At 36.5% G+C, this 23,144-nt stretch overlaps 1 protein-coding gene across 2 annotated transcripts in view; it reads right to left on the reverse strand.

The window, feature by feature from the left end:
* CHM (choroideremia (Rab escort protein 1)) overlaps positions 1-23,144 on the reverse strand; it is a 239,710-nt gene that overhangs the window by 16,567 nt on the left and 199,999 nt on the right. For both annotated transcript variants that reach the window (XM_005865260.2, XM_005865259.2), the window contains exon 13: positions 946-1,044. In XM_005865260.2, coding sequence (XP_005865322.1) covers positions 946-1,044 — 99 coding nt within the window. The remainder of the gene's footprint in view (positions 1-945; positions 1,045-23,144) is intronic.

Below are 23,144 nucleotides of genomic sequence, written 5' to 3' on the forward strand. Positions count from 1 at the left end.
GACGGGGGGGTGGTGGGGGTTTGTCCGGGGGGGGGGGAGTGGCCAGGGAGGGGTCAACGGGGGAAAAAGGATTCATATCTAATACTTTAAACAATAAAAAAAATCCGTGGTTGAAAAGTATTTTTCCACCATGAATAAGTAGCATGGTGGCATATCTATTTTGAGAACTAAATATTTATCAGATCACTAACATGCTATGCATTTGAAAGAAAATAATTAGTTAGGAAGTATTACGACATTTGTCAATCGATATTTTCCTCTCTCAGATGAACCATTTTTTTCATAGATGAAGACACTTTTTTCTGATAAAGGAATATATACTCTTTGTACAACACCTGTAAAATAAAGAAAATGTAAAAAGAAAAAAAAATTGTCCCCAACCCCACTAAAATTGAGATTTCTGGTAGTTTTTTTTCTATGTATGTGAGTATGTATACATATAAATGTACATTTTTTTCACTTAATTATATATTGTGTGAGTGATGTCTATTTTTCCTTTACCATTATGGAGTGAATATTTTCCCATTTTTAGGAAAAGAATGTGCTCAATCATCCTAATAAAATATGTAAGCATTGTTGCTGATTACTTCACATTTCAGTTCAGATTGTAGAAACCTTCATGAGAAATTTAAGAGGAGTAAAGTGGTTACATTACCTTTCCATCATGAATATTGTTTACTAGAGGCCCAATGCACGAAATTCATGCAAGAGTAGGCCTTCCTTCCCTTGGCTGCTGGCACTGGCTTCCCTCTGGCACCCGGGACCCAGGCTTCCCTTTGGCCTCTGGCAGGGACCCGATACTTGGGCTTCCCTCCAGCTGCCGGCAGACATCTGGGACCCGGGCTTCCCTTGCAGCTCCAGCTTCATCTGGAAGGTTGTCTGGAAGGACAGCCGGTCTAATTAGCATATTACGGTTTTATTATTATAGATGATTATTGTTCTTACCCATCTCCATTTCGGTATATGGAATGAACAATTTCTGCACAACTGGTTCTAAATCTTCTCTTGCTGTTTTTGAAGATGTGCAAGTCAGATGAACCAAATCTGTTTAAAAAGAAATATTTTTAGTTTCTGCTTACCATGAATTTCACTGAGTACTCATATTCAAGGCACTAAGCTGTATCCATGGGAAACAGAGAGTTGAGCAAGCCATGGCTGCGGATTTCAAGAAATTTATAATCTAGCAATAGGGGGAATTGTAAAAACTATAAAAATATGCTGTGTTTGTTAACCAAATTGCTAACATATGTGCTAACTAATAACTATGCTAGAGCATACTGAGGCCTAAGAAGAAGTAGTAGTTGCTGGTTCGTTTTGTAAAACCAGCAGATTAGAAAAGCTTAGGAAAGCATTTATTCAGAGAAAGACCGTATGTTATCCTTATGAAATTCCCAAAGCAGGTTGATAAAGATTGGAAATGCAATATTTATTTACCTAGAGAACATTTCATCAGACCGAAGAACCCATTTATACAAACTTTACTGATAAGTTAAGAACAAAGCATCTAGTCATTATAGGGTTCTCAAAGAAACTATTTGGGCAAAGACTGTTGGCTTAGTTTGAATCCTGTATCTACTTGAAAGTTCATAAAATAGCACAAGTTAAAGGAATCTATAATATTTTCAGAAATTCCAAATCACTTCCTTTTGCATTTATAAAATCAATAGAGGCCTGGTGCATGAAATTCGTGCATGGGTAGGGTCCCTAGGCCTGGCCGGGTGATCAGAGCCGATTGGGGCCTTCTGGCTGCTGGCCAGGGCCTTCCATTCTGCGCTGCCCCCTGGTGGTCAGCGCACGTCATAGCGAGCAATCAAACTTCCGGTTTCTGGGTGGAACTCCCGAGGGGACTCTTTGCATATTAGCCTTATATATAGATTTCCCATGTTAAAGCTTGAAAGTGATGAGCCAAAAGATAGGATGGGAAAATGAAATTTCCTGCCCTCCCAATAATGGTTATTCTTGTGGATAAAGAACGGGTTTTACAGAAAGTGAACTTTGACCTCAGAGAATGTTAGGGTTAGAGAATATCATGTACCAAAAACAGCCCTTCACAGATATGAAATACTGTAGCCTAATGCACTTAGAATTCCTAAAGGCTTACACACAGAGGTAAAGGAAGAATGAAAAGGTCTATGTACTGAAAGAAAGGGCTAAGGGGACCCCTAAATGCGAGAAATTCTTATGATCCTGGAAAGGGCTTGGGAGGGATAGGATAATGGCAGAGAGAATATATTAGAGAACATTACATACTGAGAAATTCCTTCCCCCAAAACACCAGTAGAAAAATACACCCACTTCTTTTCTAAAAGTTTATTTCAGACTGCTAGACTTTAAAAAACAAAAACATAAGAAGATAGTTGAAAGTTTATCCATGAGTGCCAACATCAGAATAGGAATCTTTTTATTAAAATTCATTCCACATTCAACTATTCTGTCTCTATATATCTAAGCATAAATTGAGGGACTCTTAACCATGTGTGCTAAAATCAAATTTTGTAGTATTTATTTTTTAGTATTTATTCAGATCTACCAAAATAATTGATATTTTAAGAGAGTTTCTGTCTTATGTATGACCTAATAAAAGATCTACCTTATTTAAGGAATGTTTTTGCATAAATTTAACAAAGATTCCCATTGGTTCTGGTATATTGTAGGATGTATGGTACTAATTATTTCAAAAGGTATAATAACCTTCACAACGAAATTTTTCCTAATTAAGTTATATTTTTCAAATGCTATATTAATTTGGTGGGAGGGAGTTTAAGCTCTTCGGATAATTGCTGAATTAAACAGAGTATAGAACTACAATGGCAGAAATACCTGATATAACACTCAAGAGAAACTGTCCTATCATCTCATCCCACAGTCTCATAAAATATCAATGTTCATGTCAAAGTTCTCATTTTTCCAGTTCTTTCCTATTCAACTAATGTATACTAGGAAAAAAGGAGATAAACATAAATATAAATTTATAAAAAAATATATTTTAAAAAAAACATCTTAATGATAAACTCTGGTTCTGTGAAACAGGATACATAAAAGAAATACACTGGCGCAATTATATCCTTTGTTTCCTAACAATATAACAAAGTTCAGGGAGTGCTAGCAAAAATTTCTAGTAATGAAGTCAGATAACCATCTTGTACTTAAATGATTTTTATACTAATTCTTAGAAAGAAAAATTAAAGAAATTCATAACCTGAATTTTAATATCTATACCTTGATTTCACATTGATGCTACCTTATTAATTTATCTACAAATTTAAGATATAATTGGCCATTTTTTTCCCTACTCATCTTACTTTTCCTGATGCCTATGTTACTTCCTTGTATAGGTTACTCTGAATTCACTACTTCTCTTTAAATCAGAAAGATTACAGATTATGTTATTTTTTTAAAAATTCAGATTATTTTCAAAATCGGTTTATCAATCTTCATGCCTCTTGGCATTCCTTTGTAAGGTCAAGTTTTAGAGTCAATTTTTCGTTTCTTTGTCAGATACAGTGTGCATTCAATAAATATTCCCTTTCATAGGTAGACATTAAGTACTCATAGGCTTAAACGGACACATGTATGCCCACAAATATATGTATGCATACACATGAACAGGGAAATTTTCCTACTTTCTTATATGAAATGTAGAAAATTATCTAATCGACCAGGGTAGAGGTAAGAAAAGTATAAATGGATAACCCTGAAATTATTTAAATCTGTCTGAAAAATGTTCACAGACATTTTAAGATGTGCCTATAAAATTCTCAAGAGAATTTAAAAGATTATGTAGAATTGACTGTACAGCTAACCTACATTTGTCAGACACTATTCTAAGCATGTTAGAAGTATTATTTTATTTCACTTATGCAAAAACCAACTGTGATACTCACTTTACGGGGGGGAAAACAGAGGAACACTGGAGTTAAGCAGATTTTCCAAAGCCAAGCAATTAATAAAAGGAAGAACTGGAACTCAGACCTGGAATTCAAGCCAACCTGGGCTGCCTCTAGAGTGTCTGGTGTTAGTCACGAAATGATGTTGAGTAATTATAATAATCTCCTGTCCACGGTGCAGCCTGCCACATAAGGCAGGGATCATAAAACTAAGATGTGGCCCTAACCGGTTTGGCTCAGTGGATGGAGCATCGGCCTGCGGACTCAAGGGTCCCAGGTTTGATTCCGGTCAAGGGCATGTACCTTGGTTGCGGGCACATCCCCAGTGGGGAGTGTGCAGGAGGCAGCTGATCGATGTTTCTCTCTCATCGATGTTTCTGGCTCTCTATCTCTTTCCTTTCCTCTCTGTAAAAAATCAATAAAATATATTTAAAAAAACAAAACAAAAACAAAAAACTAAGATGTGTACAAAGATACAAGAGGACTTTTCACCAGGCATAAAAATTATAAGGATGTCATTGTCCAGATGCTCAACCATAGCCTCCTTCCACTTTATTAAGCAATGCATTTCCATATATTTATTTTTGTTTAATGACCTTTAATTAAAATTATAATTATTGTTTGATCAATTTTATACAAATAATAATTGTATTGTTTAATCCAGAGGCTTATTGTCCAAGAAAATTTTTTAAAAATTACATTTCCATGTTTTTTTTAAAATGGGTGATAATGGGCATCAAATATCTCTGGTATTTAATTCAACTGAATACATTTTAAAAAGTGATATTATAGTTTTACTATTATATTATTAATACTTATAAACTTAGAAACTACATTCTTGGCAATTATTTGATTATGATGAAAAATTGTGTATTTCAACTTATAAGTGTTCAAGGGGTACATGATAAAAAGTTTAAAGGCCTAAGGCATTAAGGTAATCACAAAATGAAACATACATTGCCACATTTCTACTAAAATTTAACTTTGTATAAAAATGCTTCTTTGCATCCTGTAACTTTAATTATTTCCCACAGGATTAACTTGCTCAATAAATGCTAAAAATAACCACAAATTAGATCAGATGGGGCAAGCACTTTCCTAAAAATATTACATTCATTAGTACCAATTAACACCTATTACTAAGATTTTGAAGATGTACTAGAAGTGGAAACATTACTTACTGGCATCATGTGAAATTATAACTGACTCAAGAAAATATTTAAACCCTGACTACCATTTATAAACTATGTTCCTTTCAACTCGTTTAGCAACTGCTTAAAGGCTTAATGGGCTAAAAGATAACAAAATGTGTTCTCTGTCACAATTCCTCTGTCGGCAATATACTTAGATTTTTGTTGGCATTAAAGAAACCTTCATGCAAAATAAGATTTAATTCATAGAACGTAAGGGTAATACTTGAAAAAACTTGGGTGAAGTGCCAGTCACAGACAGCATCACTGAAACAAAGAGCATCTGATGTTCAGAAGTATACATCATCAACACCAAACTAGAAATAAGAACACACTTTCAGTTCTCTAAAACTGGGTTTAGAAGAGTGATCTGTCATATAATAAGCTACTGCTCTCTTACAAGTTTTTTTTAATTAAACACAAGAGAAGTAGGATTTCTACTCAGAATTTGTATAACAATGAGCACATTTAAAAGTGACAAGTCTAATGTACAGTAGCAGAGTGATAGACTAGAGAATGGTTATGCAGATCTAGTGTGATATTGCTCTCTGTATCTACTTGGCCAAGTCAGTTTACCTCTCTGGCCTAAGCATCCTCATTATTAAGTGAAAGGGGTGTAATTAGTTTACCTATAAGACCTTTTTCTAGTTCTAAAGTTTTATGACTCTAACTCCCTTTTCATTGGCCATGCTTCTTTCAATGATGACAGATTTTAAACCAAAAGCTGATGGCATTAGAAGTGTGAGCGTAAAATCTAAGTAAATGCTTGCTGAAAAAAGTAGAAAATCTATTTCTCAAGCTTCTGAGATTATCACATAGAGTAGTCATTTTACTCTGTGTAAGTAGGCATAAATTGTTCCCAATGCATTTAAAGAAACTATGTGTGGGCTAGTCAGCAAATGCATTTCTTAGTGCAACCTAATTAGGAATACATAATTTGTGTAAATAGGGATCAATGTGGCTCATAGCTTGTCTTTCATATAGGCATAAAGGCCAAATGTAACTCATGTAATATAGTTTAGTAAGAATATATGACTATGTTAATAAGATAGAAAAGTTCAGATACACATTTCCTTTATGACACCAAGTAAGGAACTGAGTTTGATGACATATGAATACACAAATTGGTTTTTGAATCCACCCATGAAAAATTCCAGAATAACTCTAGAGTCAGCTTGTACTTTCTCAATAGAATTTAATGAAAAACACCTTTGAATGTCAACTTGAAATCAGGAAGAAAAAATAACTTTACTTGTAAAATCAAATCTGTGGATTGTGACACTACTAATAAAAATAATTTATATAGACACATTTTCAAAAACAAATAAAACAGACACCAATGATTGCTTCAAATCATTATGTAAACTCATTTTTATGAAAGGCATATAACAGTTTCTTTATAGGGTCATAAAATCAGAAAAGATTATATAAATCAGTACCTACATAGTATTCTTGATTATTTATTATTTTATACATATGATTATATATATTCACAAATATATAATCATATCACAAACAAATAACATCTTGTAACACCAAATCCTAGAATAAACCAGCTGTTACTGATGGATTATTATTTTGAAAAAAGCAAACAGATTACAAACTGCCTAGAATATGATTTAAGTACTGTAAAGTGTCTGAACCTAAATATGAAACAGAAGGGTTGCAGAGATAACATTTTGCTCATTTACAAATGATTTAAAAGAAAATAAATATATTGGATTCATTTAGGATTAAGAAAAGAATAGTACAAAATACAGATGTCAGGTATGTTCTGAAAGATGAACTATGTGTGTGAAAAATACGACTTGTTCAGCTTTGGAAAACACAAGAAATAAATTTAAAATATTTAAAAATCTCAATAACTTAAATCACATAAGCTTAGGAGAGAGAAACTTAAAAATTGATTTATAGAGGGGAAGGGAGAGGGAAAGAGAGAGACAGAAACATCAATGATGAGAGAGAAACATCGATCAGCTGCCTCCTGTGTGCCCGCTACTGGGGATTGAGCCCGCAACGCCAGCATGTGCCCTGATTGGGAATCAAATTGTGACCTCCTGGTTCAAAGGCTGACGCTCAATCACTGAACCACACAGGCCACGCATCATTACTATTTTTTAAAAAATAACTAGACTAACTTAGGTTTGCTTAGAAAAGCAACCCTAATGGGTAACAATGATTTGCTATCATTGTATCAAAATACCAACTTAACTAATATTGACCTGTGTTTATATTACAATTACAGTAACATCTTACTTACTCAGAGGTCTTTTACAAACAACCAAAAACCAGGAAGTATAACCCCCACTCTCCCTAAAAAGGCTTTTCAGCACTTAAAAGTAGGTGGTATCATGCCCACAGAATAACAACCATAAGCTCAGAACTTGATTATATTACACGCAATTTCAACAATTTTGGCTGTCTTGTTTTCTGGCCTTGTGCAGATAATAAGCAGCAAACAAGGGAGTTCAGTGAAAAGTGCTGCCAGAAAAAACATCCTGACAGCTGCATGAAAACAGCTGGAGGAAGACATATAAAATGTAGATGCAAGAAATGATAAAAGCATGACAGTATAGGGTCATTTAGCAAAAGAACAAATAGGCCTCAACACCTCAATAGGCCTCAAGGGCATTACTGGATTACAATGGTATATAATAAATAATGTTTATGCTATTCCTAAGTTATAAGAAAAAGGTTAAAATGTTTCATATATTCAGTATAGAATGTCAAAGAAACGAGACAAGCTAGAAAGATAACTATTTAAAAAATAAAAATTTCAACCCTGAAAGAATACATTTCAGCTACCTAAAGACTAGATTTGGAGAGTCTACAGGACATTATGGAGTGCTAAATAAATGATACATCATTGATCAGTGTTTACATGCTGGGGTATTTCTAACTGGCTTTCAAAACTTTCCTGTTTAACCTCAATGAGCAGAGAACAGGTTGGGATACATAAACACATGGCATATCCTCTTTTTAAAAAAATTTTCTGACTTGAAACAGAAAAAAAATCGAAAGAACAGGAAAAATTATTTAAAGCTTTCTGTGATATTATCTGACTAGTTCTGTTTCAGAAGAGAGGCAAGTTAATCACCAAGAGTAGAACAAATACGACTGGTTGTGACCTCAATGACTCTCAATTAGGGCAGCAGCAGGAAAATACACCATTAAGGATTTTTAATGTCTGAATTACAAATTACTCCTTATAGTCTATGAACAGGCACAAAGCATAAGAAAAGGAAGAGGGGGGAAAAAGAAGCCAAACTTCAATTAAGTAATAAAAGCAAGTGAATGAAAAAATGTCAGTTTCTAGCTCAGTGTATTTTTAAATCTTGTTATATATAAAAAATTTGCTCTATTATAACTATTATCTAGGACTTTTTAAATAGTGCATGTTATCATAGGAAGAAAGCATAAAGGACTAAGAAATAAACATGAACTTCTCTTTTTATCTAGAACAAGGATAATTTTTTGTTATTAATTTACTGATATTTTTAACAAATTTTAGTGAATAGGTGATATGTTGGAAAAAAAATGTGATAATTTCACTGGCATAAATATTACAGAGATTCTAAAATGCCAGTGGCATAAATTGAAGCCATACTGACACTCTCTCAGGACCAAACTGGAAATACAAATAAAATAAGGTAAAAACACCCTGAAAAATAAAGTACAGACTAACTGGAGAGAACACTGATAACCAAAGATGGAAAGTGGAGACCACAGAGACTGGTAGGAAGTGTGGACACATGAAAGAGCTGGCTGGGCTCGCATAGGTACCAGCTGAAGATCCAGAGGGATATCTAAGCTGTGGGGGGTTCCCACTGAGAACTCTGGGGTCTAAACACCAATATGGGCTCCCCAGCCCAGAACACCAGAACTGAGAAAGGTGCCCACATAACATCTGGCTGTGAAAAGCAGCAGGGTTGCTGTTTGCCAGTGAGAAACGGTTGGAAATGCTGGCACCTACTTAAAAGGCCAAGCACAAAATTTTGTGTGCAGACACACGTTGGGCTCTGACAGGGGGAGGGCCGAGTGGACGGGAGCTGTGTGAGCAGAAGCAAGGATTGGGGGCTCTGGTGTAGGAGCCTGGAGGGCAGCCAACCTGGTTTCCTGTGCTGAGTTATTCCGCATTCTGTGGAGGAAACCTTTATCCTGAGGACATTTGCTATCAAGGTGGTTTTAGCCTGGGAGGAAGGCAGTTGCCCCACAGTGTTGGAAGACCTATAGCCCCACCCTGTGGTGGATAGCCAGAAGCTAAACAAGTCTCAGTGTTAATGGAACTGCAGGCAGAGGTGGGTCCCTGGAGGCTTTGAGTCTTTGATCTAATCCCAAGCCCTGGACTAGGAAAAGCAGGCCCTGATGCACATCTCGATCCTTTCAAAGGCACCCAACCTCAACAGAGGGAGCCGCAAGCTGTGGATTGCTGATACCTCCAAAAAGGGTACTCAGACCCAGTCACAAATAGCATCGGACATTGTCCTACACTAGAGATTGGGACTTCTAGTGAGAGAGACGTTAGCTTGAAATGCAGGCAGGGGAGGAGTCCAGTGGGAAACAAAGACAGGTGGGACATAGACAGAGGCAGACACAGTAGTTTGAGCAGCCTAATCACAGGAATCAACCATGCAGAAATAATAAAATGTTTCTGGACTCAAAGCGGGAGGCATAGGGAAACAAGGGAGGGCTGCAACAATAAGGTGTACTGACACATAGAAACAGAGAAAGTTCAGCACAGGAACAGAGAAAGAACACATAGAAACAGGGAAAGTTCAGGTCTGTTGCTGAGCAAGAACAACTGAGGGAATCAATCAGGTGACAATACGGATAGATATAGAAGCAGGTTTATAGCAAATATATATGCCTGGACTACAAGGCTTTAAGGGGAAACCCATTATGGGGTCCCCTCTCCCCCTGAGGGGAGTCTGAATCTGCTTGTAATAAGTTTTCCACACTTTTGCTTAAGTCTTCTGGTCTGCGAGGCTCATTTTTTGGTGTTACGAGATACGACTCTGGAGGAAAAAAACTTGGCTTACCATTCTGGTTATCACTAGCAGATCAACCTAATACACAGATACAAACCCAAACAGGGAGCCAAAATGGGGAGATAAACAAACAAACAACAACAAAACAAGTCCCAAATGAAAGAACAAGAAAATTCTCCAGAAAATGAGCTAAATGAAATGGAGATGAGAAATTTATCAGACATAGAGTCCAGCATAATGATGGCAAATATGCTTAATGGCATGAGAAAAGATATCTATACTAATAAAAGGATAATATGCTAATTAGACCAGACGTCTTCCAGATGTCCTTCTGGACAAAGTCACAGTTAGTGCAAGGGCCAAGGGCTGCTGGCGCAGGAGAGGCAGCGGCGCCCCGGGCCTGGTCCGGTCCCACCTGCGCTGTGGCCCCACCTTCCGCAGAGGTGGCGCTGGGAGAGGTGGAGGACCCTCCTTCAACAGAGGCAGCACTGGGAGCGGCAGCAGCGCCTATGGGCCCGGGACAGTCCCACCTGCGCTGCGCGGACCCTCCTACCACAGAGGCGATGCTGGGAGAGGCAGCGGCGCAGGTGGGCCTGGGATGGTCCCACCCACAGAGGTGGTGCTGGGCAAGGCAACAGCGCTGTGGTCCTGGAGCCTCCGAAGAGGCTGGACAGCGTGCGACCACAGTACCTCAACTTCCCACAGCCCCTCACCCAGCTGGCATGGCCCAGATCACAAGTGGGCAGAGGGTGGGGCCAGTACTAAGAAGCGAGGGCCGAGGGTCCACAACTGCAGTGGCCGGCTTGGGCAGCAGTAGCGGGTTGATGGGGGCAGCACCTTCCCCTGATTGGTCTGGTTGCCTCCTGCAGAGGGAGGCCAGGGGAGTGAGCCTAAAATATCAGTAGGCCACCCCCTGAGGGCTCCCAGACTGTGAGAGGGGGTAGGCTGGGCTGAGGGAATTCCTTCCCCCCAGTGCATTAATTTTTGTGCACCGGGCCTCTAGTAGTAACTATGAAGATTTACATAGCACCAATAAAGAACCCAGTCGAAGGAATACACAGCAAATTAGGAAAGCTGAGGATTGGATCAGTGAATTAGTAGACAGGGTAGAAGAAATCACTCAATCAGAGAACCAAAAATCAAACAAACAAAAAACAAAAACAAAACAAAACAAAAAAACGCAGGAGGAAAGCCTAAGGGAGCTGTAGGGCAATAAGAAATGTAATAATATTCTCATAATAGGTGTGGTAGAAGGGGAAGAAAGTGAGCAAGGGATAGAAACGTGCTTGAAAAAATAATGCCAGAAAACTTCCCTGACCTGGTGGAAAAAAAGTCACACAAGTTCAGGAGGCACAGAGAGTCCCAAGCAAGAAGAACCCAAACAGGCCCATGCCCAGACACATCATAATTAAAATGCCAAAAACTAAAGACAGAGAATCTTAAAGGCAGCAAGAGAAAACCAATCTGTTATCTACAAAGGAGCTCCCATAAGTCTATCAGCTGATTTCTCATCTGAAACTCTATAGGCCAGAAGGGAATGGCATGAAGTATTCAAGGTAATGAAAAGCAAGGAACTGAAACTAAGATTACTATATCCAAGAAAGCCATCATTCAAAATAGATGGTGAAATAAAGAGCTTGCCAGACAAAAATAGTTAAAGAAGTTTATTACCACCAAACCAGCACTGCAAGAAATGCTAAAGGAACTGCTGTAAAAATAATAAGAATTAGAGAGAGAGTAACATAGGCATAAAGAATTAAAATGGAAATAAACAAGTAACTATCAATAATAACCTTAAATGTAAATAGATTAAATGCTCCAATCAAAAGACATTGGGTAGCCGAATGGATATGAAAACATGACCCAAATATATGCTTTTCACAAGAGACCTACCTCAGAACAAAAGATACAGAGGATGAAAGTGAAGGGATGGGAAAGTTTTCCATGCAAATGGAAACAACCAAAAAGCTGGCATACCAATACTCATACTGACAAAATAGAGTTCAAAATGAAGGCCATCACAAGCAACAATAAAGGTCACTACGTAATACTAAGGGGCTCAATCCAACAAGAGGTTATAACCCTGGTAAACATATATGCATCCAATATAAGCATACCTAAGTACATTAAAACAACAACAACAACAACAACAACAAAAAACAACAACAACAAACAAACAAACAAAAACTTCTGGAGGACTTTAAGGGAGAGATCAATGGCAATACAGTCATAGTATGGATTTTAACACTCCACTGATTTCACTGGATAGATCTTTCACATAGAATATCAATAAGGAGCCTGGCCGGCATGGCTCAGTGGTTGGCCATTAACCTATGAACCAGGAGGTCATGGTTCGACTCCTGGTCAGGGCACATGCCTGGGTTGAGAGATCGATCCCCAGTGGGGAGCATACAGGGAGCAGCCAAACAACAATTCTCTCTCATCATTGATGTTTTTATCTCTCTCTCCCTCTCCTTTATTCTCTGAAATCAATAAAAAAATATTTTACAAAATCAACAAGGAAACAGTGACTCTAAATGACACACTGGATCAGATGGATTTTACTGACATTTTATAGAACATTTCACCACAAAGTAGCAGAATATACATTCTTAACTGCAGACAGGTCATTCTCAAAGATTGACCACATGTTAGAACATAAAAAAAAAAGTCTCCAGAAGTTCAAGAGGATTGAAACAATATCAAGCATCTTCTCAGATCACAATGGCATGAAATTAGAAATCAACTACAGTAAAAACACTCAACACATGAATGCAAAATAGCATGTTATTAAACAATGAATGGGTTACCAACAAGATCAAGAAAGAAATCAGAAAATTCAAGAAAACAAATGAAAATGAAAACACAACAACGTAACATCTCTAAGAAACAGCAAAAGCAGTCTTGAGAGGGAAGTTTATAGCACTATAGGCCTACTTTAAAAAACAAGAAAAATTTGTAATAAACTGTTTAACCCTACAATTTATAGAATTAGAAAAAGAACAAGAAAAGGCCACAGTATATAAAAAATAATAAAGATTACAGCAGAAATAATGACACAGAGGCTAAAAACAAACAAACAATGAAACCAAGCCTGGTTCTTTGAAAAGATAAACAAGATTGATGAACCATTAGCCACACTGATCAAGAAACAAAGAGAGAGGACCCAAGTAAATAAAATCAGAAACAAAAGCAGAGAGGTAACCACTGACACCACAGAAATAAAAAGGATTGTAAGAAAATACTATGAACAACTATATGCCAACAAACTGGCCAATGTGGATGAAATGGACAAATTCCTAAAATAATACAATCTTCCAAAACTGAATCAGGAAGAATCATAAAACCTGAATAGGCCAATAACAAATGATAAAATAGGAGCAGTATTCTGAAAACTCCCAGCAAATAAAAGCCCTGGCCCGGACGGCTTCACAGGGGAGTTTTACCAAACTATCACCTAGTTTTACCAAACTAATACCTTTCCTCCTCAAACTATTCTAAACAATCCAAGAGGAAGGAATACTTCCAAGGTCTTTTTATGATGCCAGCATTATTCTAATTCCAAAACTAGACAAAGACACTACAAAGAAAGACAACTACAGGCCAATATCCTTGATGAACATAGATGCTAAAATCCTCAACAAAATATTAGAAAATCGGATCCAACAATATATCAACAAGATCATACACCATGACCAACTGGGATTTATTCTGAGGATGCAAGGCTGGTATAATATCCGCAAATCTATAAACGTCATACATCACATAAACAAACTGGAAGACAAAAATCACATGCTCATATCAGTAGACCCCCAAAAAAGCATTTGACAAAATCCAGCACGCTTTTTTGATAAAACTTCTCAGCAAAGTGGGAATAGCGGGATTATACCTCAAGATAATAAAGGCCCTATATGACAAACCTACAGCCAACATCATATTCAATGTGCAAAAACTAAAACCATTTCCCCTAAGAACAGGAACAAGACAGGGATGTCCGCTTTCACCACTCTTGTTCAACGTAATACTGGAAGACAAGAAGAAATAAAAGGCATCAAAATAGAAAAGGAGGAAGTAAAACTCTCATTATTTGCAGATAACATGATATCCTACCTAAAAAAACCCTAAAGACTCTACCAAAAACTACTAGATTTAATAAATGAATTTGACAATGTAGCAAGATACAAAATTAACACACAGAAATCTATAGCATTTTTATATACCAATAATGTAGTCTCAGAATGAGAAACTAAACAAACAATCCTATTTAGTACTACAACAACAAAAAATTAAGATACTTAGGAATAAATTTAACCAAGGAGGTAAAAAATCTGGACTTGAAAATTACCAGACATTCAAAAAAAGATAGAGAGATATATAAACAAGGAGGAATACACTGTGTTCATGAATTGGTAGAATTAACATCACAAAAATGTTCAAACCACCCAAAGCAATCTACAGATTCAATGTAATCCCTATTAAAATACCAATGGCATATTTCACAGATCTAGAAAAAATACTCCAAATATTTATATGGAACCAAAAAGGCCACCGAATACAGCAAACTTGAGAAAGAAGAAAAAAGTTGGAGGGATCACAATACCAAATATGACGTTATATTACAAAGCCACTGTAATAAAAAAGCCTGGCACTGGCCCCAAAACAGGAATATAGATCAATGAAACAGAATAGAGGTACCAGAAATCGACCCAAGCCATTACAATCAATTAATATTAGACAAAGGAGGCAAGAACATACAGTGGAGTCAAGACAGTCTCTTCAATAAGTTGTGTTGGCAGAAAGTCCCAAATAAGTTGAACCCCAAAGACACACCCCAAGACACGTAATTACAATGGCAGACATTAACAACAAAGAGAGAATCTTAAGGGCTGTGAGAGAGAGACAGAGAGTTACCTATAAAAGATCTCCCATTAGATTATCAAATGATTTCTCAACAGAAACACTTCAGGCCAGAAGGAAATAGAATGAAGTATACAAAGTAATGCAAAGGAAGGGACTGAATTCAAGAATACTCTATGCCAGCAGTTGCCAACTTTTTGGACATCATGGACCACCAGTGGTCCATGGACCACCGGTTGGCAACTGTTGCTCTACACAGCAAGGCTATCATTCAAAATTGAAGGGGAAATCAGGAGCTTCACAGACAACAAAAAGCTAAGGGAATTTATCAATACCAAGCCAGCAATGCAATAAATGCTAAAGGAATGTTGTAAAAAGAAGAAAAACAAAAGGAGGAAGAAGGAACACAGGCACAAAAAATAAAAATAGCTATCAACAAATACCTATCAATAATAACTTTAAACATAAATGGACTAAATGCTCCAATCAAAAGACATTGAGTGGCTGAAAGGATAAGAAAATATGACCCATATATATGCTGTCTACAAGAGACCCACCTCAGAAAAAGAGACGCACACAGACTGAAAGTGAAGGGATGGAAAAATATCTTTCAGGCAAATGGAAATAAAAAAAAAAAAGCTGGGGTAGCAAAACTTATATCTGACAAAATAGACCTCAAAGTGAAGGTCACAACAAGAGATAAGGAAGGACACTTCATAATACTAAAGGGATCGATACAACAAGAGGATATAACCCTGATAAACATATGTGCACCCAATGCAGGGGCTCCCAAATACATAAAAAAACTTCTGGAAGAAATCAAGGGAGAGATTGACAGCAATACAATCATAGTAGGGGACATTAATACCCAACTGAAATTACTGGATAAATCCTCTAGGTAAAAAATCAGCAAAGAAACAGGAATCCTAAATGACTCACTAGATCACATGGACCTAATTGACATCTTCAGAACATTTCACCCCAAAGCTACAGAACATACATTCTTCTCAAGTGCACATGGGACATTTTCAAAGATAGATCATATATTGGGGAACAGAAAAGGCTCTCCAAATTCAAAAAGATTGAAATCATATCAAGCATCTTTTCAGACCACAATGAGATAATATTAGAAACCAATTACAATAAAAACAATAAAAAAAATTCAAACATTTGGAGGCTTAATAGCATACTATTAAACAATGATTGGGTTACCAAAGAAATCAAAGAAATTAAAAACATCCTGGAAAAAAATGACAATGAAAACACAACAATCCAAAACCTATGGGACACAGTGAAAGCAGTTCTGAGAGGGAAGTTCATAGCTCTAGAGGCCTATCTAAAAAAAAAAAAAAGAAAAAGAAAAAAGAGAAAATGGTACGAAATTATCTAACTCTAGAACTTAAAGAATTAGAAATAGAGCAATTAGAAAAGCCCAGAGTGAGAAGAAGGAAGGAGATAATAAAGATCAGAGCAGAAATAAATTACATAGAGACCAAAAAAACCAAAAAAACCCCCAAAACCAAAAAACAACACACACACACACACACACACACACACACACACACACACACACAGCAACAAACAAACATAAAAAATCAATGAAAACAAGAGCTGGTTCTTTGAAAGGATGAACAAGATTCATGAACCTGTAGCCAGGCTCACCAAGAAGCAAAGAGAGAGGACCCAAATAAAATCAGAAACGATAGAGGCGAAATAACAACAGACCCCACAGAAATACAAAGGATTGTAAAAAAAATACTATGAACAACTCCATTCCAATAAACTAAGCAACCTAGAGGAAATGGACATATTCTAGAAAAATACGACCTTCCAAAACTGAACCAAGAAGAATAAAAAAATCTCAACAGGCCAATAACTAAGGAGGAAATTGAGTAAGTCATCAGAAAGCTTCCAGCATACAAAAGCCCGGGGCCAGATGGCTTCACAAGGGAGTTTTACCAAACATTCAAAGAAGAACTAAAACTTATCCTTCTCAGACTATTCCAAAAAATTCAAGAGGAAGACACGACCAAGTGGGATTTATTCCAGGAATGCAAGGCTGGTACAATATCCACAAATCAAAATGTGATACATCACATAAATAAATTGAGAGACAAAAATCACATAATCATATCAATTGATGCAGAAAAGGCATTTGACAAAATCCAACACCCTTTACTGATTAAAAACTCTTAGCAAAGTGGGAATTGAGGGATCATACATACTTCAACATAATAAAAGCCTTATATGACAAACCTACAGCTAACATCAACGCAATGGGCAAAAGCTAAAACTCATTTCCTCTAAGAACAGGAAAAAGGCAGGGATGCTCACTTTCACCACCCTTGTTCGACATAGTGCTAGAAGTGCTAGCCATAGTGATCAGACAAGAAGAAGAAATAAAAGGCATCCAAATTGGAAAAGAAAAAATAAAATTGTCACTATTTGCAGATGACATGATATTGCACATAGAAAACCCTAAACTACATAAAAACTACTATAATTAATAAATGAATTTGGCATGTAGCAGGATACAAAATTAACACCTAGAAATCCATGGCTTTTTTATACACCAATAATTAACTCACAGAAAGAGAAACTAAAAAAAAAAATCCCACTTACCATTGCAACAAAAAAATTAAGATACCTAGGAATAAAGTTGACCAAGGAGGAGAAGGACCTGTACTCGGAAAATTACAGGACGCTGAAAAAAGAGACAGAGGAAGACATAAACAAACGGAAGAATATACCGTGTTCATGGATCGGTAGAATCAACATCATTAAAATGTGCACGCTACCCAAAGCAATCTATAGATTCAATGCAATCCCCATTAAAATACCAACAGCATACTTCAAAGACCTAGAGCAAATTCTTCAAAAATTCATCTGGAATAAAAAAAGACCCCCAATAGCCGCAGCAATCTTGAGAAAGAAGAACAAAGTTGGAGGGATCACAATCCCAGATATTAAGCTATACTACAAAGCCACTGTCATTAAAATTGCCTGGTACTGGCACAAGAACAGACACATAGACCAGTGGAACAATACAGAGAACCGAGAAATCGACCCAAGCCATTATGCTCAGTTAATATTTGACAAAGGAGGCAAGAGCATACAATGGAGTCAACACAGTCTCTTCAATAAATGGTGTTGGGAAAGTTGGTTAGATAACATGCAAAAAAAAATGAAACTAGACCAGCAACTTACACCATACACAAAAATAAACTCAAAATGGTTAAAGGACTTAAACGTAAGATGGGAAACCATAAAAATCTTAGAAGAAGCCTTAGGCAGCAAAATGGCAGACATATGTCGTAGCAATATCTTTACCAGCACAACTCCTAGGGCAATGGAAACTGAGGAGAAAATAAATAAATGGGACTACATCAAAATAAAAAGCTTCTGCACATCATAAGAAACCATCAACAAAACAACAGGAAAGCCCACTGCATGGCAGAGCATATTTGCCAATGTTATTTCCAATAAGGGTTTAATCTCCAAAATTTATAGGGAACTCATACAATTTAACAAAAGGAAGATAAACAACCCAATCAAATAAATGGGCAAAGGACCTAAATAGATAATTTTCGAAAGAGGACATACAGAAGACCAGGAGACATATGAAAACATGCTCAAAGTCAATAATCATCTGAGAGATGCAAATCAAAACAACAATGAGGTACCACCTCACATCTGTCAGAATGGCTATCATCAACAAATCAACAAACGACAAGTGCTGGAGAGGATGTGGAGAAAAAGGAACACTCGTGACTTTTCAGTTTTCCGTTTGTCTTTCGTTTGGTTGATGTGGCACCCATTTTCCTTCCTTTAAAATCTTTCGCATTGCTTGTAAATGATCGGAAATTGTTTGCTGAGCAACATTTAATCTTTCTGCAAGTTATTTTTGAGTTTGACATGCATCTTCATCCAATAATGCTTGTAATTGTTGGTCTTCAGATTTTTTCAGTTGACCTGGACTTTCTTTGTCTTTCACATCAAAATCATCACTTTTAAAGCATTTAAACCAGCATTCACAAGTATCTGGAGATGGAGCATGTTCACCATAAGCTTCCCGAAGTATACGATAACTTTCAGCAGCACTTTTCTTCAAAATAATGAATTAAAACTTTCCACAAATGCTCTTTTTTTGCACGAAATTCGACCTTTTTAAGCATAAAAATATCTATGATGTTAACACCTTAAGCAATCAGAAATTATATATGTACCCCTATGTTCATAGCAGCACAATTTAAAATAGCTAAGATGTGGAAACAGCCTATGGTAAGTGCCCATCAGCAGATGAGTGGATTAGAAAACTGTGGTATATCTACCGAATGGAATACTATACTGCTATAAAAAAGAAGGAACTTTTACCATTTGCAACAGCATGGATGAAACTAGAGAGCATTATGCTAAGCGAAATAGGGTGGTGAAGGCCTGGGGCAAGGGATGGGCAGACTAGAAGGGGTTAAGGGGGAGGAAGGGTGCATATATAATACTTTCAACAATAAAGACTTAATTAAAAAATAAATAAGTAAATATTACACTTCTACAACTATAGTCTACTAGGTGTACCAGTTAATGCGGATTTTTTTTTCAATAGATGGAGTTACACATATGTTGATAAATATGTGATTTGATATATATGCTATTTTGTTGTATTGACATCAAGTTTCAAAACTTCATATATCAAATTTGCTTAAGGTGTTAACATCATAGATATTTTTATGCTTAAAAAGGTCGAATTTCGTGCAAAAAAAGAGCATTTGTGGAAAGTTTTAATTCATTATTTTGAAGAAAAGTGCTGCTGAAAGTTATCGTATACTTCGGGAAGCTTATGGTGAACATGCTCCATCTCCAGATACTTGTGAATGCTGGTTTAAATGCTTTAAAAGTGATGATTTTGATGTGAAAGACAAAGAAAGTCCAGGTCAACTGAAAAAATCTGAAGACCAACAATTACAAGCATTATTGGATGAAGATGCATGTCAAACTCAAAAATAACTTGCAGAAAGATTAAATGTTGCTCAGCAAACAATTTCCGATCATTTACAAGCAATGCGAAAGATTTTAAAGGAAGGAAAATGGGTGCCACATCAACCAAACGAAAGACAAACGGAAAACTGAAAAGTCATCAGTAAAATGTTGCTTCGACAACACGAAAGAAAGTCTTTTTTGCATCGAATTGTGACTAATGATGAAAAGTGGATTTATTTTGAGAATCCCAAATGCACAAAATCATGGGTTGATCCAGGTCAACCATCAACATCGACTGCAAGACCAAACTGCTTTGGAAAGAAGAAAATGCTCTGCGTTTGGTGGGATCAGGTAGGTGGGGTATATTATGAGCTTCTAAAACCAGGTGAAACTATTAATACTGACCGCTACTGACAACAAATTATCAATTTGAATCACGCTTTGATCGTGAAATGACCAGAATGGGCCAGAAGACACAGCAAAGTAATTTTGCTTCATGATGATGCACCATCACACACTTCAAAACAGTTAAAGACATATTCAAACATCTTGCCTGGGAAGTATTAACCCACCAGGTGTATTCACCAGACCTTGCTCCTTCAGATTACCACTTGTTCTGATCGATGGCACACACACTTTCTGAGCAGCACTTCAAAACGTACAAAGAAGTGGAAAATTGGGTCTCTGAATGGTTTGCCTCAAAACAAGAAAAGTTCTATTGGGACAGTATCCACAAATTACCTAAAGATGGAAGAAATGTGTAGCTAGCGATGGACATTACTTTGAATGAAGCATTTTTGATGTTTCTCTTGAAATTACCGTGTTTTCTTTGATTACAAAATCCGCATTATTAACTGGTACACCTAGTACATATTTAAAGCCAAGAGTCATCGCTCATAAACAGTGTTTGGCGAATGATTAGCATATGATTATACCGCATCTGGTGGTAACTGGTTCTGTTGTTGTTTGGCGTGACTTTCTGCAGTAGTTTTAACATGTGCCAGCTGATGTTCCAGGTGTGCTAAGCAACATCCCAGCTGTGTGCATTTATTAACTTGTGGTAACTGGTGAATGCATGCATTTACTATTACCTATTCAGTATAAATTTAAAATCACAGTAATACATATAGATAACTTTTCTATGAAATTAAACTTTTCATATACTTCATTTTAATTACCCAAATGTGCCTTTACAAGTAAAAACAGGTAAACTAATTTGTTAAATTTTTAACATATGCATTCAGAAAATCTACTTAATTATATAATGGACTTTTGGCTTTAATGGCCACCCCTTTGTCCAAATTAGTCCATTATATCCAGGTTTTACTGTACTGTATAATTCTTTTCATATTACACTCTGAAAGTAAAAAATTATTGATAGTAAACATATTAGTATTTACCTGGGGTTAGGTAGTGGGTCTGGGTAGGTAGGAAGATGGCTGTGGCTAAAAAAGGATATCACTAGGGATCCTTATTGTCATGATCACAAGAATTTACACATGTGATAAAACAGCATACACACATTATACTAAAGTCAAATTCCTGGTTTTACTATCTGTAATAATAAAAGCGTAATATGCTAATTAAACTGGACAGCCGAAAGACCTTCCAGACGACCTTCCGGACGAAGCAGGGGCTGCGAGGGCCAAGGGCAGCTGTGGCGGCTACGAGGGACGAGCCCCTTGAATGAATTTCGTGCATTGGGCCTCTAGTTTTAATATAATTTGGTTTTACATCTCTAGGTAGAGGGATTATATTAATTGTACGTTTCTTTTTAATATTTTCCAAATTATTAATATGTATTATTAGACTGGGGCTACAAAAGTATTTCACATGGGAAAATAATTTATAAAAATATATTTACAAAAATAATCACAAGTATAAAATAAATGTAATTTAGAAAACCAAGGATGAAGTTTTATTTTATAACTAAGACACTAACACAGATAAAAGGATATGAAAAACTGATTAAAATAATAGAGGAAAATAATAACTGTCATGGTAAAGATTTGCATATATTGCAAATCACTGTAAAAGGAAAAAAACCCTTTTCTGAGCAACTTTTCAAGTGTAAATTTGATATTACAGTAATATTGGACAAGTTTCCTTACTCTCCCTGTTGGCATCAAACTCCCACTTATGTTTTACCACAGTTTTGCCATCTTTTAGTAAATAGTAACTCTATACTTGAAAACAGTCAAGTTTTCCTTGATTACGCCAAACCAGATTAGTCTTCTGCTTCTCATAATTCTTATAAGTTTGAATAAAACTTAATATAAATTTATAGAATTAAAAATAATAATAGCTAATGATATTGCTATGTTTCCCTCCTATGAATCTCTAGAGTCCACTGTTTGTTGGTACCTCTCCTGTGGTACTTTCATATTCTGCCTTTTAGAGCTACTTTTGTGTTTGTCTTATCTGTCCCATTAGATTGTGAGTCCTCTAAGGTCAAGGCCTAGTCCACATTCATCTTTACTTATCCTGAAATGTACACTTCACTCAGTTAATACTGTCTTGTTCCAGAAGGTGTGTAATAAGATTATGAACACTTCAAGTCAGGCATGTCAACCTCTGCTTCTTCATAATCTTTACAAGTACACAGTTTAGGTCTAGGCACAGTGACGTCTGAGGTATACTTGTTAATTTCTATTTATTGAAGCATCTTTAAGAAATATGTTGCAGAAGGCATAATATCTGACAGTGCTGGAGAAATAAATTTTGATAGATATAAAAAAAAGAACAGATAAAGTAGTCTCTAACTTTAGTCTCATTAAACAGAAATAAATTGAGAATTTATATACATGGTAGAAGTTCCATAATGGGATTAAGAATTATGCCAGAACCGGTTTGGCTCAGTGGATAGAGCATCGGCCTGCGGACTCAAGGGTCCCGGGTTCGATTCCGGTCAAGGGCATGTACCTTGGTTGCGGGCACATCCTCAGTGGGGGGTGTGCAGGAGGCAGCTGATCGATGTTTCTCTCTCATTGATGTTTCTGGCTCTCTATCCCTCTCCCTTCCTCTCTGTAAAAAATCAATAAAATATATTGAAAAAAAAAAGAATTATAAGGAAAATCCCACTGGCGTGACTCAGTGGTTGAGTGTCGACCTATGAACCAGGAGGCCATGGTTCAATTCCAGGTCAGGGAATATGCCCGGGTTGAGGGCTCGATCCCTAGTATGGGGAGTGCAGGAGGCAGCCAATTAATGATTCTCTTTCATTATTATTTATTATTATTTTTTTA

This window comes from Myotis brandtii, unplaced genomic scaffold (assembly GCF_000412655.1).
Source record: "Myotis brandtii unplaced genomic scaffold, ASM41265v1 scaffold2, whole genome shotgun sequence".
Classification (NCBI taxonomy): domain Eukaryota; kingdom Metazoa; phylum Chordata; class Mammalia; order Chiroptera; family Vespertilionidae; genus Myotis; species Myotis brandtii.